This window comes from Rhinatrema bivittatum, chromosome 11 (assembly GCF_901001135.1).
Source record: "Rhinatrema bivittatum chromosome 11, aRhiBiv1.1, whole genome shotgun sequence".
Classification (NCBI taxonomy): Eukaryota; Metazoa; Chordata; class Amphibia; order Gymnophiona; family Rhinatrematidae; genus Rhinatrema; species Rhinatrema bivittatum.
The window spans coordinates 67,827,455-67,855,228 of record NC_042625.1 but is presented as its reverse complement, the minus strand read 5'-3'; the positions used below and the strand labels follow the sequence as shown (position 1 = coordinate 67,855,228).

General features: G+C 43.3%; 1 protein-coding gene across 3 annotated transcripts; it reads left to right on the top strand.

Annotated features, from left to right (window-relative positions):
* The first annotated feature begins 754 nt into the window (after positions 1-754).
* CIPC (CLOCK interacting pacemaker) lies at positions 755-25,043 on the top strand. 3 transcript variants are annotated; one of them, XM_029620048.1, is made up of 5 exons: positions 773-835; positions 9,502-9,583; positions 19,556-19,739; positions 22,909-23,081; positions 23,942-25,043. In XM_029620048.1, the coding sequence occupies exons 3-5, from the start codon at positions 19,574-19,576 to the stop codon at positions 24,866-24,868; spliced, it is 1,266 nt and encodes a 421-aa protein (XP_029475908.1). In that variant the 5' UTR covers positions 773-835; positions 9,502-9,583; positions 19,556-19,573; the 3' UTR covers positions 24,869-25,043. The 3 variants fall into 3 exon arrangements, with proteins under 3 accessions (XP_029475909.1, XP_029475908.1, XP_029475910.1); XM_029620049.1 differs by lacking the exon at positions 9,502-9,583 and having other exon boundaries at positions 755-835; XM_029620050.1 differs by lacking the exons at positions 773-835; positions 9,502-9,583 and adding an exon at positions 13,627-13,838.
* Positions 25,044-27,774: the final 2,731 nt, after the last annotated feature.

Sequence of the window (27,774 nt, the reverse complement as noted above, 5' to 3'; positions counted from 1 at the left end):
CACCACACAGGTTCCACAAAAAAAAATGTTTATTCTGTGCTATTTAAAATTAATGTGCTACAAAATTTTCATTCACTACAACAGTGATTCTCAATTCAGTCCTTGAAACAGACCTAGCCTGTCAGGTTTTCAGGTTATGCACAATGAATATGCATGAGAGAGATCCGAATGCAAATCTGCTTGCAAATCTATCCTTTTCGGAAGAGATGGATGTGGCTTTCAGTGCCTCCCTAGCCGTTTTGGCTCTATGAATCATTTCCCCATCTCTACACTGCCTGCTCCATGGAGGTTGATGTGCTACACATTTTCATTAATGTAAGCGCGCCTTGGATATGAACATGTTGAGAAACATTGTAGGGAATGGAGCGGAACCCAGGCATACCCTTGAATACCAATGAATAATTCAGAACTGTGGGAACTTTTGGACCTTTGCTAACATCCAAGTATAGAGTCTGAGCTATGAATTGAAGACCTGTATAATACCCTATTGAATTAAAAACAAGAAGTTACTGCCTTTGCCAAATCAGGAACATTTCTGCTAAAATAATAATCATAATAACGACAACGAATTCCATTTTGTAACCCTCCCCGCCGAGCCAAGACGTTCCTTTCCCCCTTCTACACCTGTCCATCCTCGTCTAGCCCCGCCTCCTCACCTCAATACTATGGGGGCGGGCGGGGGGGATCTCGTTGCTGATTGGCAGCGTCCATGGTCTCCGTCGCCTAGGCGACGGGGGTGGGGCAGAAAGAAATAGTTGATTGGTCGGCACGCTCGCTCAGTCGGTGAGTGACGCCCCCAGGCGGGTAACGGCAGGCCGCGGGAGGGTAACACCAGGTAAGGTGGGGGAGGGTTAACGTTTCTACCGCCAGCTCCGGGGGGGAGACAAAGAACCCGACCCCGGTGCCTGGAGGGCTGCGAAACGAGCTTGGAAACGGTACGCAGGCGAGCCGCAGCAGCTCGGCTTTGGTCAGAGTCCCTTCCTGAGTAAACCGAGCCAGCGCTGCGGCCGACAGCCTGACGCTTCGCCTCGGCGGCTCTGGTTGGTGCCCGAACAGGCGCCTGAGCGAGAGACGCAGACTGCTCGTTCTTGGAGGGGGAGTGGTCAGGGTCGGCTGACCTGTCAGCTACCTACCTGTTTTAGGGTAAGCTAAGGGTACCAGCTATCGGAGTGGCTACAGTCTCGGAGCAAGGCTAATCTGCAGCCCGTTTGCGGGCCCTTAGGATTTCTGCCTCGCTCAGGTCCGCCTGAACAAGCCGATCCAGGCATGGTTTTGTTCCACTACATGCATGGAGGAGGAGTTGTTTTCCCTAAAAAAAAACCAAAACAAAAACAACCTCCTCACCTCAACTGTATTTCCATACCTGAAGTGGGGCAAACCCAGGACTAGATCAGTACCTCTGCCTTGACTAGGCTGAGATAAAAAACCCTTGGGGCCAGGAAACTGGTTTTCAAGATGTGCAGATTAGCCATGCTTTGAGACCATAATCATCCAGATACAGTACTGTAGAGATTTCCCAGTTTAGGTCCTTAGTCTGCTGTATGCCCTATTTTGGTTTTCAGCCAGTAATTCAGGGAGTGGGATGGAGATTTGTGAGTGTTTGATTTTCGTATTGCCACATGGATATTTAAAACATCACTAGTTAAGTGTGATTGAAAAACAGAAGTAGGTGAGTATGACTGATACATGGCTAAGTGGCTTACTACCTGGTACAGGTTATGTACCAGGTGGGTTGTACTGAGTATCTTTCCAAGGCAACATATTGCTACTGTTTGTAGCCTGTTCTGTTCTTTTTTTTTGTAAACAATACATCTTTCTAGTGTTCCAGTACACATTGCTCTGTTTTGTCTTTAGCACAGTGCATTCTACAAGCAGAAATCTTTCGCAGCAATCGGGCTTATCGTGTAGCGTGTTTGGGAACAGAGAAGAGGTGTGGAAGTACAGTATGGGCTGTACAGTAAACTATTTCCAGCTGGTTGTGGTTTCCGGGAGGCATGTCAGCACACTGACACTTAATTGCCTTGCACATTTTAGTAAACACATTCTTGGAATTTTATTACCCTACTGTACAAGGAGCACAAGGTTGCTTCATGTTCTGAAAATGTATGTAGGAAGCGGATGAACCCGTTTGGTAGTTAACTTAAACCATCTTCTAAGTGAATTAAAAAAGAAAACACACTAGTTAAATTTTTTTAAATCTCAGACTTTTTTAGCTAACTACTTCTGCTCTTGTCTTTAACCTGCTTTTCAAAGGGAAGAAACCTTATGAGATCACCATGTCTCCAAACTCCACAAGGAAGCACTTTGGTCATGCGTGTCTCTTATAACTTTTGTGTCCTATTCACACCAAATTTTCAGGACATTGTTACATTTCACATTTATACCCTGCTTTTCTCAAACAAGACTGGGTGGTATACAACACAATTCAATAAAAATATAATAAACAACATTAATACTACTAACATGACCCTTCTCCAAACCCCCTCCCACCCCCACCTCTTACCGAAGGGCAAGAACAAGAATCCCGCTACTCTACTATCCGGTATAAAACAAATTCCACTTATTCCCAAATATGATATAACAGAGAACATATTCTATTTTATACCCTACCTAATCAACCCAGAAGATCATACTAATCAGTTTACAACAGTTTAAAAATTACACTTCATAAACAAATTAATGTAAACTAAACTATAGTTCGTCTGTGAGAAAAATGACAGCAATAGATTGATATAGATTCTGTAGCATCAGAAAAGCAGACCTGACTGTGAGAAAACCCTTCTTGGGACCCAATACAGAAGACTTGAGCGGGGTGGGAATAGGACAATGAAATTCACCTATGCAAATGTTTGATTCACTGGACATAGGCCTGGAGAAAGATACATGATCACAGTTGATACTCCCAGTCAGTTCTGAATGAGCTCCCAAATAGGCATCCCCTTTGGATTGTTCTTTTCATGGTGATCTTCCCCAGAGCTGGGCTGGCTTCTCACCTTGGCCTGGAACTTTGGCTACAGGGGGGGGGGGCCCCCAAGGAGATTCTGACATTTTGTGTGATCCACATGTGTGTGTGTGGAAATGTGCTTGTGTCCAGGAAACTGGTGCCATTAGTTCTGTGTGGAAATTGTTGTGTAATTTTGGAAATATTAATGAGACTACACTGTCAAACGTATTCCTTCTCCCCACAAGACAAATTAGAAAGTAGTATTGCTGATGAAATCTTTATGTATTTAAACTACACCATCTGATGATCGCTAGAGTAACCTGAATTTCAGTGATCAGATGGAAAAGTCATACAAAAGTCAAGGTCCTGGACTTCAGGAGCACCGACTTTGTAAAAATGTGGGTGTGTCTTATGGATGGACAGCAAGGTGAAATGTTCTTTTTGAAACAGAATAAAGGTGGTATAAATTTAAAAGGAGTTTCTTATCATTGTGCAGACCAGTCCAGACAAGTGGGATATGTCCTCTGGCCAACAGATGGAGGCAGAGACAAAAAGCTCAGAGCTGACTTCACGCTTCATATAAGGGTCTAGTGCTGCTTCAGCAATTCAGTATTTGTGTCTGTGTCTGCCTGAGCAGATGTACAAACCTGTCGACTGGTGCCACTCCCGAGGAAGCTCACAGCCCAATTTCAAGTGGAGTGTAGGTCAAGTTTGGGGGTGCTCTGAGCAGCTGTCCTGATGGATTGACTCGCCCTTCTCCCTTGGGAAATAACACCATGATGTCTGAGTTCCTACACCAATGGATCAAGCACTAGAGATACCCAGTAGCATTGTCTTCCTTTTGATGGATTCTGCAGCAGGAGCTGCTGACTAGGCTGTCAGGCCAGACAAAGGGCGCTAACTTCCCTGGTAGAGCAGGAGCTTAAGAAGAAGAAAAGGAGCAGGAGAAGAAGAAGAAGAGAACAGCATTTGCCATGGTAGTCCAGAAGCAGTTCTTAGTTACACCCACCCGTGTTAGGTTCTGCTTGTGTACATCCTACTTGTCTGGACTAGTCTGCAGGACGTTAAGGAAGGTTTACTCAAGGAAAGACCGTTACCTGCTAATTTGTTTTTCCTTGAGTCCTGACAGACAAGTCCAGAGCCCATCCCAAGAAGAGAATGGTCAAAAAAAAAAGGGTGTGTGGTATAGATAAATCAAAGGAGTGCCTTTTTCCCAGCAGAGAAATGCTTGTTCATTTCACATAGCAGTATAACACACAAGTCCTGCATATGAGGTTTCCCTGAAGAATGTATTAGCACAATCAATACCCTACAAAAGCTTGATTATCCATCTACTGCCAATAGGGTCTCCAGATTTTGTCATACGGGATTCAGTGCTTTTTTTTTTTTTTTTAATGACGGGTAATCAGAGATGAGTCACAACTGTTCAGGAAAGGAGTTGAAAAAACTGGGCCTAGCCACTGCAAAAGCGCAATCGCATGTCTCAACCAAATGATCTAACGTTGATGAGGGCACCTCTGATAGGCCATGAGTTGCAGACCTCTGTGCCCTTGATGGTCTACAGATATGGAATACAGTGATAATCCATGGCATGGAGGTACCAAAAATTACTTGCTTAGCTGCTTCTACAATATGGAGAGTTGTATTTCAGTTTAAATTACTTTCTACCTTGATGTTAATTGGTTTCCCCTCAGTTACATTGTAAACCGGTACGATAAGACCTAGTCTTGAGCATCGGTATAGGAAAAGAAATTAAATAAATAAATAATAAATAAATAAATTATAGTAATAATGTGTTGTATATTCAAATTAATTTCTGCTTATTCATGCAAATTGAATGCAAATTTTGGTCCTGCATTTTGTCCTTTTTGGAGGAGAGTTGACTACCCTTTATATGGTAAAGAATCTGTAGTCATTCATTCATCCAACAACTCGGGATCTCTTTACTCCCTCTGAGCAGGCTCTCCTACTTTCTCTGTTAAGTGAATTCTTGTACCTGAAATTCCTGTATTGCAGCATTTTGGCAGAATAGACTCCTCATTTCTTTAGGTACCTTGTTGACACAGCTCCCTCCTCCCTTGAATGTAGCACCATGCTGGTATCTTGTTACACTGACTAGAAAAGTTAGTATTCTCCTTTTTTTAAAGCCTAGGATCTTTTTCTTCCTTGAATACTACTAGGGCAATAGCTTTCTTCCTCCTCTTGTCCTCAACCCTAGGACACTAGGAACGCTTCTGCTTTGCTTTCTCTCCCTGATTCCTTGGAGCTAGCTCTCAGAATCCTGACTCTGAATCTGCAGCCACTCTCACCTCCTTCCTAACTCTCTAGAAACACTAGGAGCTTATATATCCCTTCACAGGAATATTCCATTATGGCACACTCAGAATGAGACGCTCTTAGAAATGGAACAGACCATTCACTCCTTACTTCTAAACAGATCCTTGTAACTAGGACACATACTAGTGAGGAATCTAAGGTGGGGCCACACTGGGAACCTGTATGAGCATCAAGCAGGTGACTAGAGTTGATCTTGCAAATGGTATGCCTCTAGTTAGGCCTGTTTGCTTTCAGTATTATACCACCAGCTATTTAGGATCAATGTGATGTGACTTTCCCTGCTCCTATATTTACCCACCAACTACACAGTGCTAGGGTTTTCACTACTCCCACAGTCACCAGTCATCTGCCACCTACTTTTCACTGTAGTGATAGGGTTATAGAGTAATGGTGTATAATGCTTGTTCTCGAAGCATTGCAGAAAGTATTTGCAGTAACTTGAACCCAATAAGCTGCACAGACCATGCCTCTGGTGCTGTCTCCTCTCATCTCCTTGTGTCCATTTTTTTTTTTGTAAAATTCAAGCATTCACCAGTAACTTAACAGTACAACTGTCTTTCCTTTGCCACACAACAAAAGGTTTAACTAATAACACTTACCCAACATCAGAATTAAGTAGCCACAGGCTACATGACCTAGAATTTTTCACCTGAGTAGCAGGTTTCTCTGCCCTGTCCTTGGCATAGTGCCCCATAGGAGCAGGAGCTCTTGGCCAATGATCAGGTTGTTCTCGAGGTTTACTTGAGAACAGGGAGGAGACGTGAGAGTACAGTATGGGCTGTACGCTGTACAGTAAGCTATTGTCAGCTTCTCTGCAGTTCCTGAGAGATGTATCGGTGCACTGAGAACTCACTAACCCATATGCACACATTGTAAACACATTGGCATAGTACAGTGTTTCCCAAATATAAAGTAAGGTCATAAAATTTGAAACTACTGCATAAACAAGTTACATTAGTGCATATATACATATTTTAGAAGATATTTTCTGTATCATATATTCCCAAATATAAATTGGGGAAACTTAACATCACTAGACCAAAATGACTCACAAGCTTCTGTAAAACTATTTTATGACTTATTGTGCATCACTTTGTGTTTATAGGAACTTCTAGATACAATGCAAAATACTTCTCAAGCATCAAAAAATTAAAATCCCCAAACCAAGAAATAGTGATCCCTTACCTGTAGTCAGTAGAGTGTAGAATCCAAACGTATGCAGAAGATCACACTGTAGCCAGTGCATTTTGCTGCTTATTGGATAGTACAGTGTTTCCCAACCCTCTCCTGAAGGCACACCTAACCAGTCAGGTTTTCAAGATATCTATAATGAATATGCATGAGAAAGATTTGCTGGGTCTCCAATGTTTGCAAATCTATTTCATGTATATTAATTGTGGTAAATCCTGAAAACCAGACTGGCTAGGTATAGCTGCAGAAGAGGGTTGGGGAAACACTGGGTTATACTCTAGCTTTATACCCACCCAAAGTTTTTACAAAAGGTGGACTTGGTGTACCTTATTAATCGAGCCATCGTGTTACCTACATTCTTTGAGGCCTCGTGCACATAAAGGTGAAAACCCTTCATTTCTTAGGCTGTAAAAGAGTGTTGGCTTACTACAGAAAAAGAACTCTGCCATATTGTCAGACCTTGCAACTATTCGTCTCTTACAACCCTGACTGACTGAGCACAGCAGCTGCCAAATGAACATTGTCCAGTTGGCTAGTAGACTGTATTTCACATTTTTATCCCTTCGCAGGTCTCCAGATTAGATTCTATCAAGGCTGATCAAATGAGAGCCATGGCCATCAGTAGCTTATCTGAGAGCAGTGCCTTTTGAAGACATCTGCAAAGTTGCAACTTGTTCATCAGTGCAAACCTTCATGTCCCATTACTGTCTGGGCAATAATTCAAAAAGTGACAGTAACTTTGTATAAGCTGTTGTGTATAGTCTACTCTCCACTGTGAGTTGTTGGTTACTTATTCAGTAAATGCTCCGCTGCAACCCTCAGCTTGGGACTCTCCACATGTCATGATTAATTCAACCCTGCTTGTTGACAGAACGCTAGTTTTGCTTACCATAACCTGTTCTCTGTAGACAGCAGAATGAATTAGCCATGCTAAATACCTGGCCACCTCCCCAGAGAGTTGACTACCTAGCTAGACTTGGCTCTAAAATCGACTGAGGGGCTCACGAGGCAATGCCTATGTGAGACCTCCTCCAATGCTCTGTGCGCTAACAGAGAAAAAGTCTGTTTGCTGTTGGATGACATCACCCATGTATCCTGGCTGTCTTCAGTGAACCCTGTACAGTAAGCAAACTTGCTCTATAGCATGGACAGCTGAGAGAAGCAGATTTTCAAAGAGAGAGAGGAAGGTCATAATGCATGCACATTTTTATTCAAAAGATACCAAAGTATAATATGTGAACTATGGGAGAGATGAAGAGACAGGCATGATAACTAACTTTCAGTGTCTAACTATGAGTACTTCAGTTTGACTTGGGCTAAAAGGCTTCTTATATTAGCACTTAAGAAGTAGCCTTGGGCTTACTGCTCCCCTCCTGGGCAGCCTTTCTCCATTAAGAATCCGCTATACAAAATGCTATTTTTCTTGAGAGGCTGTGCTGGACAGCTGCTGGGCAGGAAGGGTTGTGGTGTGTGACTCGGTCATCTTCATGTCCTCCTGGGGTGATTTTTCACCATAGGCCTGACAAAGTTCAGGGTCAACAAACAAGTTGTAGGTGAAAGCTTTCTGTTAGACTAACCCAATCCATCAGGTCAGTGAAGAAGCAGCACAGTTATACTGGGTTTAAATACTAGGCCGGAGGTTGTCTGAGCTTGCATTTCAGTTGCAGCTCAGTAAAGGGATGGGATGGAGAAGGGCCTGACAAGTACAGAGCCCTTCCAGTTAGTGAAAACTCCAACTTTAAAGTGGTTGCTATTGAAATTCTTCCTCCTATCATTCAGAGCAGTGCTGGATCCAATGGGCTTGTATTGGTGGTGGTGATATTCCTATCTTATGCACAACACAACTCGATTCAGGCTGTAACTTGTGATGACGACGCTAACGTTGCCATTCCCAGGGAAGGTGGGGGTTTGCTTTAACAAATTTGCTGTTGTGAAACTGTAAAGTGATGTTTAATTGGTACTGGGGGCTGTCCTACAACTTCCGTGTGGAGCTTTGAAATCATAAGTAGGTATGTCTTTGGAATGCCAACTCCAATTATTTATCGTTTATTTTTAAATTGGCTTGTCGGAGCTTAGCGTCAAAAGCATTGCTATCAGCACATGATAAACCCTTTACCAGCTCTGACTTCCCCGTGTGCTCTCCTCCTGAGCAGTGACGGCATTTCTTTTTCATCCTGCACGAACGGTTCACTGCTTCCTGGATTTGTTTTGTCTGCTTTTTCTCAATGAATAGAACAGACCCTCAGCTGCTGCAGATACTCCTACAATGTCAGCACTGTTCAGGCTGAGTCACCTGATTGCATTGTCCTTGCCCCCAGAAGCCCGCAATCTGAAATTTGATAACGGGGGTATTTTGTGATTTACTTGGGGGGGTCACACAATAATTGGTAGCTAAGGTTTATAAAGCCTGGGTCTTTAGCTTTGCTCAATGCAGATTAAATGTTGTAGAATTGCATTGCATTATGAAATGGAACTGCTAAAGTGAGAGGAGGAGACCTGGGAAACCTTAGTCATAGGTGGTGGGTTTGCTTGATGTTTAGAACAGTGGCTTTAATCACAGTATATGAATAGCTGCGATCTCCCTGTAAAATGCTGGAGATTTCATTATATTAGTATTGAGCAGTGCCAGTGCGTGACTGGATCTTGTAGTCTGTGTAGTCACGAAAAAGCTTCACGTCTTCTAACATATGATACATATATAGCTACCTACTTCATTCCTGCCCTTTATGTCGTACTTTTTTTCTAAATTTTGTTCCGACAGTCTGTATCACGGGCCTCGAACTGGCGGAAAGGTGTTGAAACTCCATGCAATTAATCCCAGTAAAAGTCACAAAGTGTTGTTTGAATCAGTTGCCTAGTTTTATTTTTCCTGCGGCTATTTATGAATCTTGTTTCATTTAGCAACAATAACCTTAACTGATATATGAATGGTGACTGGAAAGAGGGGAGGGAGGAGGCATTTTGCTTTTTCTGGAAAAATGAGCCATGGGGATTTCTGTGAATTTTTTTTTTTTAATTTTTTTTTATAGCCTGTTGATCTGCATCCTATGTCCCCTGCAGAGCAGAAACAGATGGGCAGAAGGAGAAACCCACAGGACTAACATTTGCTAGGTGAGAAATCCCTACCAAGGTGAGGGTGTAACTTGAGTAATCCACATCCCAGCTCTTGGGGAGCATAAGAACAGAAGATACGCCATGCAGAGGCTCCCAGCCAGTCAGGTTTTCAGGATATTCTCAATGAATATTCATGAGAGAATGTGCATGCCTGCCTGGCTGGGTTGCTTCAGGGCAGGTTTGGGAATCGCTAATCTAGGGTGAATATCCTTGGGTTCTGGTGATTTGCTACTATTTAGTTTGTTAGTTATAGTACATCTTCCAGATTCATTCTGATTTGATTTACTTCCTCCCCCCCCACTCCCCTGTACTGCACTAGCATTTATCCTTACTGGTGGCGGCTCCAGACTTTTCCTCTCTCCTTCAGCAGCATACTTACAAAGCACAGTGCCGTACTAAATAGTGCAAGAAGAAAGGAAGAGGGCGTCCAAAACAGATTAATTTAATGTGGACAAGTGCACATAAGATCGTTTTCCCCCTAAGTTCAGGTTTACCGCGCTGGGTTCCATATTGGGAGTTAATGCTAAGCACCATATCTTGAAATTCTCTGTCAACAACCAGGGCTGAATTAGCCATAACAGGGCAATGGCGCTGAACGGACCCTTCTCTCTTAGTTCACAGAGCTCTTGCTTTCCTGAGCATGTGTGGGAGTTTCCACGCGGTTGTTGCCTTGTGAGCCCTTCTGTCTTTTTTTTTTTTGTCCAAGAATCGGCATAGACGTACCCGATCTTTTTCTTTAGTTATATCTCTTGGTTTCTTCAGTTCTATAACCTTTTCTTTTTCCTACTACAGTGTTGCCTTGCTGCCTCAGAAGCCTCCCAAACATCACTTTTCAGTGCTATTTGAAAAAAAAACCAAAACATTCTTCCCAGAAAATGTCCATTTCTAAGAATCCCACCATAAGTGGCTTCAAGGAGTCTATGTGTGGTAAGATGTCAATCACTGATGGCCACAACGTTTCTTAGTGGTGGCTAGGATTGACCATGACCAATCTGACTGCTATCACTGTGGCTGGATGTCTCCCCAATCTCAGAAGTCCAGAGCTTGGAAAATGGAGACGTTGCATAAGTCTCTGAAGAGCTGCAGCCGTTCCTTCTCTTGGAACAGAGGTTCTTCTAGCTCCCCGGAATCTGAGTAGAGCAAGAGGTCCTTGAGTGGATCCCTCCCCCACCCCCCTTGTTGGAGTAGGCCTGGGGCTCCTCCACCTTGTCTGGGTCAACCAAGCAGCAAAAATGCTGTTTTCAAGTGCCGACAAGTCCTACGTAGATGCCATAGGGCTTGGGCTGAGTTAAAAAAAAAAAAAAAAAAAAAAAGCCATTGTTCAGAGGAGGCGGTGCCATTGGCGCTGAAAAGCAGCACTAGGGTCATTGATGCACCATTAAGCATCAAGCCCCAGAACCATTGAAGCTTCCTGTCTCGTCTCAGAGTGCAGATGAGTACCATTGATGCACCAAGCCTCAGTGTTGCTGATCAACTGTTCCTCAAATTGCCAGTCTCTTTGATCTATTCAGGAAGGCTGGGAAGTGCGAAGGAATATATGCTCTACTTACCTCCTCCTATCTCAAGGGCTATTTTCCATTAAGGCTTGAGTAAGGTCTTCGTCTAGAGACACTAGGTCCCATCTGCTCAGAGGCGCCCTTAGACCAAGTGGCAGAGTTGATGAAGACTTTCTTTGCTTCCCTGGCAGCTAAGGGCAAGGAGGGGACTATTTATTTATTTATTTATTTATTTATTGGTTTTATCCTGAGACTCTGGAACACGTCTCCATCTGAAGACCTTTCCTATTCCAGATTTCTGGATAACTTGGGTAAGGCACTGGAAGTCAGCATTTGTAAGGACAAGGACCCTTGCACAAAGGTTTTCAGCCTTTTTTAGATTCTGGATGCCCCAGAATTGGCAGCCATTATGATCTATTTGATCTTTCAAGAATTACAGACAAGAATGTGGGAGAGTCCAATTTTTTTGAGTTCCAGTAGCCAGAGGTACAGAGTCCAGAAAATCCAAGGATTTGGGGTGGTGCAGTTACCTCATGAATCTGTTGCGGTGGAGTCTGCTAGTGCGAGTAAAGAAGACAAGAATATTCTCCAACACACTGTACCAGTCAAATATCCCAGAGTGCTGGACAACCTTGGGGGGTGGGGGAAAGTGTTACAAAGCTCCATGCTTATTACTTGCATTTCTATGCACCAGCGGTACATGATTAGGTATTTTCAGTTTCTGAATGCAATTATGCCCCAGTTGAGGGAAGTCTGAATATCCGCAACTGCTCTCAGAGGCAGAACAATGATACGCCTTCTCATTCGGTCAGTGTACAAAGTGTTTGACATGATGACCCGCTTGTGATCTATTTCAATTGGAGGACACCAAATGGCTTGTTTAAGGGTCAACAGTTTGCACAGCGATGTTCATAATAAGCTAGTGGATGTTCCCTGCCTAGATCATCTCCTCTTTGGAGCAAACTCGGAGAAACAGTCGCTTGGATCAAGGAGAAATGTGTGACAGTCCAGTTGCTCTCAACCAGTTTGGATCAGTTGACTTCCAGGGAGTCCTACTTCGCTTTTAAGCGATTTTACTTTCAGATATGCCTTTTCTGGAATTTCAGCAATACAGTGCTTCGCTTCTGCTTCTAACTCGAGAGGAATCTGCCAAAAGTGGCAGAGCAGGTCCAATCAAAACCCAGACAAAAATTGTGACCAGTCTCCAAATCCAGCACTCAACTCCTTCTGGTAGGGGGAAGAATTTACCTGGAGGAGTGACACAAGGATTGCTGAGTACTCAAGGTTGTGGAATCTGGTTACCGCTTGTATTACTGCAGCTTGATAAATTACTCCTTAGATTGTAAGCTTTCTGGAGCAGGGAAATATCTTATTGTACCGTAATATGACTCGCTTGGTGCTCAGGTTTGGATAAGGCAAGCAATTACATTTTTTAAAATATCCAATGTAGTAGCACCAGGGATGTGAGAGAGGGGATTGGGATGGGTGGAGCAGGACGACATCTCCCTCCTCCTCCATACAAATCCCAGAACTCCACTTCTGTCTTGTACCCTCTCTCTCCTTCTGTTCCTATCCTTGATCCTCCCCCCAAAAAATGATCAGTTTAACAAAAGTTATAGACACACAAGCAAGATTGGGAAAACCTTTTATTTGTATTAAGCAAAATTAAGTGTACAAACATACTGTGGCGTGGAGGAGTAGCCTGGTGGTTAGAGCAGCGATGCCTGGGTTCAAATCCTACTGCCACTCCTTGTGACCTTGGGCTAGTGACTTCACCCTCCGTTGCCTCGGGTACAAATCTTAGATTGTGAGCCCTCCGGGGACAGGGAAATACCTACAGTACCTGAATGTAATCTGCTTTGGAGTGCCGGAAAAAAACAGAATATAAAAAAAAAAAATGGTCTGAAACGTTACCACAGAATTTTCACCTGTGCTGCCACAGGTTGTAAATATATACCACATGCGTAGCGGAACATGAATTCAGTCCCCTAATATTGAGGGGTAAATAATGAGACGCGAGTACATGGGTACTTTTACACCCACCTAAGGAAAACGTCTGCACCTGCTTTCACTTAGTTTGAACAATCCCCTGCCTCTGGGGCCACCTCTGTGGGTAAAAGTGTGTGTTTGACCCCATGCTTGCTTTCACCCACAGACAGATTGGGCAGTTCTTAAAGCCCTGATGTCTGCAGTTAAAACGCCTTTTATGGCCTGCAGAATGCCTTTCCCCCGCGGGGTAACTGTACGGTCCTGTGCTATGTGCTAGCCCAGCGTGCAGCATGGCATCTTTCCGAAGAAAAGAAGCCATCGTGCTGCAGGGTATATAATCCAGCTCATCCCTGGGTATTTCTGCCTCACTGCAGCATGATAGTGAGACAGAAGGGATAGAAGTGGTTGGGGATATTCATTCTTCCCTCTTCTGTGGGAGATGTGTCGGGGAGGCGGGGGGAACAGGTGACCACAGTGAACCCAAAGCACATGGATAGGAATGTGTTTCTGCTTCAGCTGCTTACGTCACCCTCTGCGGGATTCAGCCAGGCTCACACAGTCTGACACACTGGGATTAGAGAGGAAGCTGGTTGTGCTTTTCAGATAGCAATGGGAGGGGGAGGTACAAAAGGTATTTAGAAACTAAAACTGGCCACCAAAACACAAAGGGCATAATAGAAGTGCGTATTGGAGGGGAGCTCTGTTGACAGTAGAAGCTTGAGGACAGAGAAAGGCACCAAGTGTCATTTCTTTTCTGTGCAAGAGAGGTGCGTATTTAAATTCAATATATTATCTTTTGAGGGTGGGGACAAGGTTATAGCCTAGGTGCTGTATGTATGCTTCTCTGTATTGACATGTTTACTGCATTCCTACTCCTTGTAATTTCTCATTTCTGGGCTAGCTGGAATAGGAAATATTACAAACACTGTACAGATCCTTTAAAAAGGTGTTAAAAGCTTATCTTTTCTCATTGGCTTTCAAAGACATGGATGTGCTGTGAATTGTTTTCTCTTTTTGTTAAATTTGTCTTTAGTGTAATGTTTTTATTTTTAGGATTTTATGTATTAAGTATAAGCTGCTGTGAACTGTATTACGTGCAGGTTATACATTTTTTTTTTTTAAATAGAGATGTGTGAGATTCTGGCTTCCCAGTTGGTCATTATCTAGAAATTATTTTAAAATGTCTTTGCTTTATACTGTGAAGCTCTGTTAAGGAATTGGCTACTGGAGTGATCCATGTCCTATCTTTGGCTACTCTGATTAATGGCATCAACAATGTGCTATAATAGTAAGTCAAACCAAGTTAGACTGAAAACAGTATACTCTGTCCTCCTTCGTCCTAATCTTCTGTGACACTATGATGAGCAACCATTACATACTACGTGAATGTTCACAAACTGGACGTTCAAGATTACAGCAGGAAAATATAGCCTTGGGGGTAGGGGGAAAGCTTCTCACGAGCAAAAGCTTTTTGTTTGGTTTTTTTTTGGTTTGTTTTTAATGGCATTATAGTGTAGTAGAAGGAATTTTGTGACCAAAATGTTTGTAATGCCTGCAGTGTAGAATGTGCTTATGCATTGTCATTTAAATGGTGTGCAATGAGTTCTTACAATGGAGAAACTCTTAGAAGATGACTTTGAAAATCAAATCATATTGCAGCTACTTAACTAGGCAGTGCTTTCAGACCTCCCAGAATAACTTCTTAAATTCTGTCCCCAATATGATGCTTAACACATTATTCAAATTCAGCCTCGCAAGAAGAGGCCATCCCCTTTACATTGCAAGATGTTGGATATCCTCCAGTATGTGGAGCCTCCAAATGTGATGGTGGCACTCCCAGTTCACAAGATCCTTATTATTAGGATGTGGAAGATTTCCCCCCCTCCAAACCTCGGTGGCTCCTATCAATAAGAAGGCGGATGGAGTGTACCTTGTCCAGATGGCTCCCGGATTTGATAAGTGCCAGCTGCCACACTAATCAGTTGTGGTTGAATCCACTCTCAAAAATATCAAGCACCTTTGGTCTTCTCGCTGCCCCAGGAGGGTTCGGAGGGCCATGGATGCTCAAGGCAGAAAGGGAGCTCTGCTTATTTGCCCGTATACTAGCTTTTCATGGACCAGTATATGTGGGACATCTGAAAGCAGGTTCAGGAAGTGGCCGAGCAGCTGCCTCAACAGCAGCAGGACACTCTTCGGTCTCTGGTGTCAGGAAACCTCTCAGTCGGGGGCAGGGTGCATTTCTCTGCGAGCCAGCGGGTCCTTTCCCAATCCCCCTCACACAGTGGCGGTATCTTCATTTTCCCTCACTTACCTGCCCTAGAATTATCACCTTCCCTCTCACCAAATCCAAGCCCCTCCCCTCCAGCCTGGTGCTGGTAGAAGGACATCCTGTAGGCCAGGAAGGAAAGGAAATGAAGACTGCAGCTGTGCTTCAACTCCTTGCTATCACGGCACATCTGCACTGCAGCCAAGGCACACCGGTTGAGAAATGGCTAGCAGGCTGCAATGCACATCGTGTTGGTTGGCCTTCAAATTACAGATTCTATCAACGTTCATCAAGTGAGCACCATGGCTACTTCATTTACTTATCTACAAGTTGGCTGCATTGAAGACCTCTGCAATGTTGCAACTTAATCATATGTACAGATCTTCATGTCTCACTGCTGTCTGGACAATCTTTTGAAAAGTGACAGCTCTGGGCTAGCAGTTTTGGGCAGCTTGATCATCCAGTAGTCCAACCTCCAGCCAGGTCGCTTTATAGTAAGTACTTTGCTTCGTATCTCTCAGTTTAGGACACCCCCATGTGTCATGGGTAATTTAGCTCTGCTTATTAACTGAGAAAGTGAGTTTGCTTGCCAGAAATAGCAAGATGAATTAGCCTTGCTTAATACTTGCCCGCCAACTTGAAGAGTTGACTACCTTGCTAAAACAAAGCTCTCCAAAGGACTGATGGGCTCACGAAGGAGCACACCAGCAGGAACTCTCATGCATACAAACTTGACTGAGCTAGAGAGATGGGTTTTCTGTGCAGTCAGATGATGTCATCCATGTGCCATGGCTAATTCATCCTGCTGCCTATGGAGAACCCGGTTTAAGGTAAGCAAACTCACTTTACTAGCTCACAGAATAATCCAGCATTTGTTTTCTGAGAACAAGCACAATTAAAATACTTGCAACCATACTAACTCTTTGTAGATTGCATTCGGCATTTTTCTCCCAATGTCTAAAGAAAAACAAAAAACGGTGAGCGAGGAGGGTTCCTGAATGTAATCTACAAAGAAGCCCCTGATGCATGCAATGTAATATGCCAAAACATTGCAATCAGTGAGTATGCATTTCCAATTAGCAAAGTCTTTTGGATTCTAATAAACACAAGAAGGATTGATTCCATACAAGAAAGAAGAAAAGTGAAAAAACTTTGTAAAGTGATTTTATTTGCATATAAATAAAAACAAATATATACAAAAAGAACATTTAGTCACACATTGCAAATTTCAAAGCTGGTTGCATAAGGGCTGGTAGATGATTAGACTAAAAGCCAGTGAAATGGCTTCTTAACCATGATATGATATACCAGCTTTATAAGGATTTATAGATCCAGTTTTTCTGTAGTGATTTGCTTTCAAGGTGAAAGGATCAGTATTTCTAAGCAGATCCTTTGTGTCGATTGGTTTCACAAATTGACAAAACAAAATCAAATTTCATCGTATCAAATCAGGTAGAATAGATTAATTTAGAATACTAAAGTCCCTGCTACATTACATGTGGTTGGCATTGTAGAGTACAGCATGGTTTTGAATATTTGCACACACTTACTATCCGTGATTATAATCTAGGATTGATGTCCTAAGCCTGCCGCCTCCTCGTGCTGAAGCTGTGGTTGGGAAGCTGGAGATAGAATACAGCCATGAGGGATGATAGGGCAGTTCCACCTATTAAGACCTTGTAAGAACAGATTGGAGTTACCAGTTCTGTAGCGTTTACAAGAGAATGGAACATATGAATGAGCAACCTGCGGTCACAGTGAATAAGGCTGCTGGGGAAAGGTGTATTAAAAGTAACTTGAAATGAAGATCCCAGAGTGTGCACAGTGTTTTAGCACCTTGTGACCCATCTCAGCATAAAGCCCAGTATGAAGGATCTACTTTTTAATTTTATGTTTAGCATTTTCAATAGTCTGTGGTGCAAAAATGCTATACCTAGGGGCCCTGAGGAGGAAACCTCAGGTGGTTTCCCTGTCTGTAGGAAATGCGCTGCAGTAACAAAATGGCAGAGACCCCAAAAGCAGCTGTGCTGAGGGTTAACTGAATTCACATGGAATACTGCAGCAGGCTGGGCAAGCAGAGGGAATACTGGCTTAATAAGTACAATGTGCACAATGAGCCAGGATGAGGTTTTGGGTAACAATGCTAGCCTGGCACCTAGATGCAGATTACAGTAGGATTACCTGTATTCTGCTGCTACTTTTTACTCCAAACTGTTCTTTCATTTAAGGAACTGTATAGAATAGTCACTGCAGGATACCACTTGAAACCTAGAAACCAAAGGACATGTAAGGATCCCTCTGCTTCCCTCCATAGTCCCTTCTATTTCATTGCAGGACTCGACTCTTCAGTGTTGGGGCAGTAACTGCCTCCTCCCAGGCAGAATGGCACCCAATCTAGAGGTGCTAGGTGGGCAATGCCCAGGGAGGTTTAGCATGGAATCGCTCATACCTTCGTGGGGGAGTGAATGAGACAACATTACATCATGTGTACTAACGAAAGTTGAGGAACGCTCAGGTGCCAGAGTGTGCTGGAATCCGCACAGTGCGTTCAGTACATCTTGCGCAACCCAAATTCCTGAAGCTGCATGCCAAGCAGAGAACGGACTGTGAAAATCCTGGAAGGGACCAGGACCAGCACATGCACACAGCTTGGACTTTCTGTAACTGGGCAGGTCTGCAGCTCCTGCCACTGTAAGCCAGACACAGCATAAATATATCCCAACATGCAAGTGGGTAATTTTTATGCAAACTTATAGTCCCCAGAAGGCAACCTTGCCTTCAATTTGCAACTAGAGATGGAGAAACTATTGACTTAGTACAACTTTTTAATAGGGTACAAGTGTTTTTATTTAGATATTTTTGAAGTCTTTAGTTTGCATTTTCATGAGTGAACTGCAAGACTAAATACAAAAGTCTTTTTTTTTTTTTCAAATATTTTTGTAATTAAAAAAGTAACCTCAATGACAGTTATAGCTTATCAAAATTCTTACGTCTCCTCGATATTTAGAGAACAGAAAAGAAGCCAGAGAGGTAGCCAGAACACCCAGGAATCTTGATGACTTTATCTTATACTCCACAGAGCTCTCTAAAAACTTTAACGTCAGTGAGAGTTGCTGTCAATACGCTCACTTGGGTAATAACCTGCCATAGTATGGCCCAGACTTATGGCACAGGAGATTAAATCCCTGAAATTCACTGCTGCAGATGCCGAACTGCTCCCTTATTTCTCTCAGCAATTTCTTTCTGCTACTTTGAGCTTCCAGTACAATTAGAACTGGCCACTAGCACTATAAGCTTTCATTCACAACTTCCTGGGTTCTCTCCCACCATTTTATATTCACACCCTCCTCCCCCTCCCCAACTCAGCCCATCCATCCAGGGATAACAAATCACAGCTCCTTCCATGGACCCTAAAATCTGGCCACTAGGTGTCACTGTTGCATGACAGACGCCCCCTGACCCCACCTTGTCAGAGGCTGTAAATGCAGTCTCTCCAGCATTTCTATCCAACATGGGGAGCAAAACACCTGACCTGAGAATTAAATGTAAGGCTTCTGCTTGGCAGTGTACTGCCACTGAGCCAGTGGGTTGGCTGAACTGTTTTCCAGCTTTTCGGTTCCTTAATATTAAACAAGTAAGGATGTGATGCACATGCATGTATTTTTTAGAACTTTTCAACTTTGACCCTGTTGAAAATGCCCTTGTCTGTATCAGATCAAGTTCCTTTTCAATAGATGAGGTGGCAGATCAGTGCTGTACATTCCCTCGCAAGTTGGGACCCAGTTGATGAATTTTGTCAGATGTTATGCCTTGCACAGATGAATGGATTGATTACTTCTACAAAACTTTCAGCCTGTGTTGAAAAGTGCTGAAATAAAATCTGGATCTCATTGAAAGAACCACTTCTCTTTCAGCAGCGAAGGTCTCCTTTTAGGCAGTTAGTTACTGAGTTATGGCATATGGGAAGAGAAGGGAATTCATCGGGGCTTCTGCTCCAGGCAAGTGAAGAGGTAGAAGGTGGAGTGCTGAGAGATTGGAGGTAGGAGGGAGCAGAGGAGTGGAAAGCAGAACTGCTAGTAATGAGTCTGAAGTCATGAGGGCTGTAAGGGAGGAGTCAGCAAAACCTTTTATAGCCTGGGAAGACCTGGGCAAGACACGTTTCACCTCACTCTGCTGCTTTGCACTGATGTACCACTTCCTGCTTTAAATTTCTTAAAGATCAGAAGACACCCTTCAATGTCTCTCGATGACAGCCTGCCAGTTGAAAGGACTACACAGAGCAGCAAGGAGAAGGCAGGCATGACGGCGTGCATCAAAAGCGAGAATGTGAGCTCCGAGGGGTACAAAGGACAGACCTCCTGCCAGCCAGCCAGCGAGTCCGAGAAGGACTCTGGATTTTCAGGTGTGTACATTTGCTCCTTTCCTGTGGTTTTGTTATAAGGCACCAGTATCTTGAGAATTATATGTAATAGGTACAAGGGCCACGTTTCCAAGTATCAGCCTAGTGTTTGCTAACATTCAGAGATGTCTGATCTGCTTAAGCTTTTTCTCTTGATGTTTACTTGCCCTGCTTGTTCTTGCCTTTCCCTCTTTCCTTAGCTATTACTTACTTTGTTGCCCTTGCTGTCTCCTGCCTGCCCCAGCAGTTACTGCATCTCTAGTTATTGCTTCTGCTGTCTCCTCATCAGTTCTGGATCTCTGCTTTCTCCTCAGCTGTATGTCTAGTTATTGCCTCTGTTTCCACCCCTCCTTCCTCAGCGGTTCTGTTTCTTTGGTCATTTCTCTGTTTCCACTCCCCCCTTCAGAAGTTCTGTATCTCTGCTCATTGCCTCTGCTTTTCCCTGCATGCTCCTCTTTTACTCACTACTGGGACTGTGTGAACCAGCAGTTGCTTTAAATGCTGCTGTCATGTAGCATAGGTGGGAGTCCTTGAACAGAATGCAAACCTGGGTGCAGCAGTGTATGGAGAATAGCTGAGCAATAGGAATACATAACTTAATGCCATGCTAAAGAAGATGACATGACTCCATAACATAAGCACATAGCAAAGAACCTTTTGAAGGCTGTAGGCCATGGTCTCTGTCTTCCTAGTCATGTTTTCAAACAGCAGAATAACAGAGCAGTAAGAACGGTCCAGTCTGGACTTGATGCTCTGTGATTTTCTTGGTTTCTAATGGGACAGTTTTGCTATCCTAAATCTACAGAAGGCTAGTCTTGTTACTGTTGGATAAAAGGCAAGGGCATCTGCAGATGACTGGCTACTGATTGGCTAGTTACACTAGGAGGGAGAGTCCAAAATGCACACCCAGCAGGATAAAATATTTAAATATTAAGTATTTAAAATAGGTGACTGGAAACTTTTTGATTTCCCTTTAAACATATGGTTGCTGGCTGTCTAATCATCCCTTAGCATGTAGGATTCCCTGTATACAATGTTAGGTGATTTTTCTGTCACAGACAGCAGACACCAAAGAGATGAAGAATGCTGCCACAGCTGACACTTCACATGCTTGCCTATAGTTGTGTACTCTTGTCCAGTGTATATCCATCAACTACTTGTGCAAGAAAAGATGGTTTCACTTAACACAAAGAGCCTTGGGAGTCCTGGTGCTTTCAGTGCAACTTCTACCACTACAGAACTCCCAACACTGTTAGCAAATTAGGACTTGGCTCCTTGAGAGATCCACATTGAGTGTCATGACTGTATGACATGCAGTGTCATTGCACTGCCCTCACTTCTAATACTGGAAGCAGGAGCTTTGTGCCTTTAGCGGATACACTCTAGACTGATTAACTGGCTCCAGGGCAGCAGGAACAGGCTGAGCCAGTCCTGGATTTCCCCATTGTATCCATGAATCTGAAACTACAAATCCATAGATGGGGAAGGGGGCAAAACTAGGGCTAGATAACATGGAGTCACCACCTTGCATAATGTAAGCAGTTTACTTCTTAGCAGCTATGCCTCAGTAATTCCACATTTAAAAAAAAAAAATCCCCTGGAAGACTTTTGGTTTTTGAATGTTTACATTGTTAAAGCTCGTGATTTGGCAAAATGTGATTGTGTGATGGGCTGAGCACGACTTTGCCACAAATCAGAAGTGAGGCTCTGCATCAGTGTCTCAAGACAAGTGATGAGTCCAATCATACAATGAAATGTTTTTTTTACATTGATATGGTGCCCCCTCTGCTGGCACAAATAGGGGTTGCACAAGAATAAATATGATGTAGCCATAGGCTACAGCTCAGTTCAGAGGCAGGTAAGATGGTAAAGCTAGTGGAAGCTTTTGGGCAAGTCAATGAGAAAGAGGTGGTTTTACCTTGAGAAACACAGAAAGAAGGAGCTTGAGAGAGTTTTGTACTAAAGATGCACTAGTGGGGTTGAATTTTGACAGTAGCGAGCACATCCAGAATTAAAGGAGCTGCGCCGACTTGATCTGGAGGGGAATTACACTTCCATTTAAAGCAATACTCCATTTACATGTGTTGTAAGCTATCTGTATGTCTATCATGCTCTAATTAGTACTCTGTATAGCTGTACTAACTTTACACAGTTTTCTTAGATTGAGGGTCTGGATCCACTTGTGGTTGTGAAAGACTTGTGTCCGTCTTTGTGGTGTTGACACCAGGCTTATGTGCATTTTTTTTTTCTCTCGGTATAATCCTGGCTTGTAAGTTAAAATTTTTACAATTGGTAGCAGGAATTGAACTGTTCATTATTCTGTAGGCTGACTAGGTGAAACGTTTTTGTGGAATAAGCCAGAAAGTGTTCATTGAGGTGGGTTAGCATTGATGGGGTGGATCCTACAGAAACTTCAAAACAAGAGGTCACCCTCTCAGGCTAAGGGGAAATGGATTTAAGTTCAATAAAAAGCTATCATCGATAAGCAGGTTGAATTAGCCATTACATGTGGGTAAGATCCAGCAGCACCAAACAGACTTGTCTCTCCAAGCTGTAGAGCTTTGCACTGAGTATTTGCAGGAGTTCCTGCATCAGCCTCCTTGGTCATTTTTTGTCTGAGCAGCAGCATGGGTGATATTTCATCTCTCCTTTATTTTTTACCTCAAACTTGAAATTGTTCTTCAAGAATTCTATTCTGCCTTGCCTCGTGGCTTCTTAAGTCACACACACAGCAATTTTAAGTACTACCTTAAAAAAAGTGGAGGAAATTTTTCCTCACCTGATATTGGGCCACAACAAAGTCAACAAGCCAGTTCCAGCATAGCAGATATCTATCAAAAAATTGCCAACCTCCCATGCTTGGGAGACAACCTATTCAGAGAGAAACAGCCTTGCAGATAAAGGACCAAAATGTAGTAGGCCAATCTCTCTCCCTGGCACTGAAACAACCTGCCCCCCATGACATTCTTACTATACCAAACGTCCTTACTTTCATAGACTGCAGTATCAACCTTTCTAACGGTACCTGCTCTATCCTCTTCCAGCACAGCATCAACATTTTCATTTGTAGTAGGGAATGTTGCTCCCATTATTGGACTGGAGTTGGTGTAAATGTGGGAAGTCTGTGTGTGTGCATGAATATTAAATTGCTTTGCTCTTTTCCCCTGTTCAGACACAAGCTGGGAAGACTTGAGCACAGTGGAACAGACGGATACAGACGATCAGTCTGGCCATAGCTCTCCACGCTCGCTGAATCCGGAGTGGCCTGAGAAGCCAGCACACATTAGCAGCGCCTTCACCAGCCTGACTCCTATTTACATTATCAAAAATGTAATCCTGAAACAGGTAGCAGTAACATCCTTCTCCGCATGATTGCCTCTGCCGGGTGAAGCAGCTACTGCTGTGTGGCGGGGTTGTGGCAGCAAAGCTTTCCCTCAGGTGCTGGGCTTTTCTGTCCCTCAGAGGAGTTTGGACCCCTGTGGCAGCGCTGAATAGTGTCTGTTTCACACCCGTCCCAGAGACATCATGCCCAAAGCATTGGTCTGTTGGCAGGCAGGTGAGAGACTTGACAATGGAGACGAGAGACAGAAGAAAAGCTGAGAAGGTGATAGATTGTGGGGAGAGGAAGAGAGAAATGGAGAGAGATGAAGGCAGAAAGAGAAAAAGAACGCAGAGGAGGAAAGGGAGATATGTAGAGGTGCAGAGGCAGCTAAAGACAGAAACCAGTAAAGACTACATTTGAACTGTAAACAAATTTCAGAAAAGAGGAGCAGATGGTAACCAAAAAAAAAAAAAAAAGACACAAGGCAATGATAATCTAAACTACTTAGCCAAAAAAAAAAAGGACTAAGCTCCTATATACACACTAGGGAGCTTCAGGTGAGGCATACGTGCCCTCGTAAAAAGCAGCCGAGACAGGCAGTGAGCATGTGGACATTAAATAAAGCTGGTTCTAAGAAAGAGAAGACATTGCCCTCTACCTTTTTCCATCCAACCCTTCCTCTGGATGTATGGCAGTCTACTGCTTTGTGAACAAAGAGAGGAGTCCGTTTGGCTGATATACTCGCTATTCTCTTGAGCTGTGCTTATGCCTGCACTGTTGATAAAACTTGTCTGCCATTTTTGTTTTATTTCTTTTTCCACTGGCAGGCAGGGTTAAAGATGTTGAACTAATAAGCTAAATGTTTCTTTATTACCTCTTTCAGCCCTTGCCCGTTTCCACCAGCACCCAGTTTCTGCACCCACCACTGCCGTGGAATGGACAGCATACTCTGAACATGGTGCAGGGCCAAGCTCAAGTACTCGTCATCCAGCAGCCTCTAGGCACAACTCTGAAGCCGGTAGCAACCAAAAGGAAGCTACAGGCCAAGGATACTTACCTCCCCATCCTAAACTCCTACCCTAAGATAGCACCACACCCATATAGAAATGGGGACAACAAAAATGGAAGCCAGACACCAAACATCCAGAGGAATAACAAGAACAAACGTTTGTGTGTTGAAGAAACCCGGGAGTCATTTTTCAAATCCGCTGTCTTCAAAAGAAATGAGACAGTGCCAGTACAGAAGCAGAGCGAGCAAGCATCAAGACCAGCCTTACTGCCTCCCCCGTCATCCCTCAAAAGCTTGGATCCACTGGAACAGTCTAGCGCACGTTATGAGGTGGAAATGCCAATATCTCATGACACAGTGACATCTTCGTCTGAGCAACCCCTGCCACCAGCAGGTCTTGCCTGCTCCCACCAGAGCATCTCGGCCTCCGATATAGCCGAGGGCAAAGCTATTGCCAAGGCCTCCAAAAGTCTTGCATCCAATTTGCGAAAACAGCGTCGGTTTCACAACACAGTGGATATCTTGAAGAAGACTGGGCTTCTGGGCATCACCTTAAAGATTAAGGAATTAATCCGCAAGAACCGCTCCACCCAGAGGGATGTCAGTGAGCTGAAGGAGCACACACGGCTCTTGGACGAGGCCATGCAAAGCAACAACATGCAGGCTTGGGTCAAACTCCAAGAAGCCATGCATACATCTGCCTCTTATTGGGATAAGAGAAAAGGAGGCAGAAGCACCAAAAACCTACAGGATGTGAAATGTATTGGAGCTTCGATGGCCAAGCATGACACAAACAGCTAATCGATCCCCTCCCTCTTTTGTGGAGCTTATCGCTCACGATGGACTCAGTGCAAATATTGCCATAACCATTTCCAGCAGTCTAGATCTTTTCCAATTGTGGACATTTGTAAATAGATATAAAATATGTATAAAAACATTTTGTTTCTAGCAGCAAAATAAAATTATTTTTAATAAATGAGGTATCGTGATGCTAATGGTAGATTAGCTCTTCGGGCCACAGCAAAGCCCAAAGGGTTACATGCTCCAGTCCCTCCCTTTCATATCTCCAACCACCCTTTGCTGGTATAGACACAGCCCTGGTAACCTGAGCAGCAGAAATGCTGACAGGGTGCTTTGGACATTCACATCTAGTGCTGGTAATGCCCTAGAGAGAGATCTTCCACTGCCCTGTAATTCTGGAACTAGCATAGAGATGGAAGCAGGGGAAATGAGCAACAATTTCCTTCCTAAGTCTGTTTTGTAATTTTAAAGGGGGATTCTTCGGCTGATATTTACATTTAGGTTCTGGGCTTATGAATGTGATAGCACACACAGTCTGCCTAGTTATTCTGATCTACACAACTAAGGCTGCATCCCAGGTACCAGCTTTAGTGCTTATAGCACATGCTTTTTATCCAAGTCACGCTTTGATGTCTTCCTCTTTTGGTTCTCTAAAATTATATATATATATATATATATATATATATATATATATATATATATATATACATATACACTAGCAATAGCAACTCTCCTTTCATAGCAATTTTGTGAATATCCTCAAGTCTTTATCCATTTCTTGGCATTAGTATACATGGCTTTCCAGCTGTTAGCCTTTTTTCCCCATATCTATTTAAAGTTCTCTTTCCTGAGAGTTCATACTTAAACAGAGGAATTTTTTTCACCCATCCAGACAATCCTAGTTTAAAGCCCCCCAGTCTGGTCTGGAGGACACTTCACCCATTCTTCAATTCATGGCCCATATATAATCTTGTATTTAGACCAACAGCCAGCTGTAGCCTCATGTCTTAACCCCATCAATTGAAATCCACACTGTATATCTTGCCAGTGTCCTCTGATAAATAGGTTTTTTAGCATTACTGCTATGTGATTTAGAAGCTGACAAGCCCCAGTAATTTCCTCCTGCTTCTTCATATTTTCAGCCCAAATGGAACCAGGCCTAAGAGCTAGCACCATGAGTCTTCATTCACAACTACCTAGGAATGTTTTGCCTATTTTATATTCCCCTTCTCCTCGTAACAGATGGTCTGGTCATTGCAGAAACTGTCCTGGACTGGGGGCCATGTACCAGGATTCCTTCTGGAAAGCTGCAAGCACGGGCCCTGAATTGAAGAATGGGTGAAGTGTCCTCCAGACCAGACTGGCAAACCTACTGGGGGGGGGGGGGGGGGGGGGGCTTTAAACTAGGATCGTCTGGATGGGTGAAAAAAATTCCTCTGGTTTAAGTACGAACCCTCAGGAAAGAGAACTTTAAATAGTAGTTTAGATATGGGGAAAAAAGGATAACAGCTGGAAAGCCATGTATACTAATTCCAATAGTATGGGAAATAAAGTTCTAGATCTAGAGGCTGATTTTAGATGAGGCCATCGTGGACTGGAATATAGTTATATCAGGCTACACTCTATTCAGGAAGGAGTGGTGCTATGTATAAAAAAAAATACTTAACCTACAGTGTTGCCTCCTTACTTCATAGGTCCTACAGTTCTCTCGCTTTTTCTGGAAAAAGGAAAAAGAGCATCTATTTATATTGGTGTAATATACAGACCATCGAAGGCAAAAGAAATGGATAAAGACTTGGATATTCACAAAATTACTAGGAAAGGAGAGTTGCTATTGCTAGCTAATTTCATTTAGCCAGATGTCAACTGGGACATCCTAACTGCAGTGTCTTCTAGAAGCAGGGATGCTCCTGGAGTCTCTGCAGGAAGTGTTCCATAAACTGGTAATGAAAGCCCACAGGAGGGGGCTGATTCTGGACTTGGAGGTTACCAGTTGAATGTTTGAGATCATGGATGATCTGAGACCCAGTGCTCACTGGATGGTATGGCTCAGAGCTGGAGTGTCAGCGGTGATTGTTCATTCAAAGGCAAGGGTTCTAGACCTCAAGGAGTTAACTAGACGAGAAAATGAAGAACAGTGGGGGAAAAACTAAAATCTTGTAAGGACAATTAACCTTTTTTTTGTTAGGAAAGTAAAGTATGAAGAAAGGCTGTTGTGGTTTGTAAAGTGTACAAGAGATCATAGAAAAGATAAGCAATCTCTGGAAAAACTATAACTGGAAAAATAGGCATGCAAAGATGCAACCAGAAGAAAACAGGAGGACATGACTTTTTTTTTTTTAGATAGGCCAGTAATAGGAGGAAGTGAAAGTGGTATTCTAAAACTAAGAGGAGAGGAATAGGTAGAGGCTGATGAAGAAAAAGCAAAATTGCTTAAATATTTCTGCTTAGTGCTCACTGAGAGATGGACAGTAGGACTGGAGTAAATGGACCCAAATAAGAGTGAGGTAAACATTAAATGATTTTTAGAAGACACTGAAGAGCTTGCTAAGCAGATGTACCCATCTGGCCCTACTGCTTTATCCTGTGAAGGAATTCAAGGAACTTATCAAAAGTCTGGCAGTTCTGCTGTCCAGCCTTTTCAAAGCTTCTTTAAAATCAGGATTAGTTCTGGAGGACTAGACAGGCAGATGTGGGTTCCTCTTTACACAAGTGGAAGTAAAGAAGTGGGGGCAGTTTGTCCAACTTCTTATAGTGAGCAAATTAATCAAGGCGGCATAATTTTTACCAGAGGACGGTCTTGTCAGACAAATCTGATCAATTTCTTTGACTGGATGACAGATCAGGGGAGAGTGCTAGATGTAGCATAGTTTGGTTTCAGTAAGGTATTTGACATGGTGCGTCAT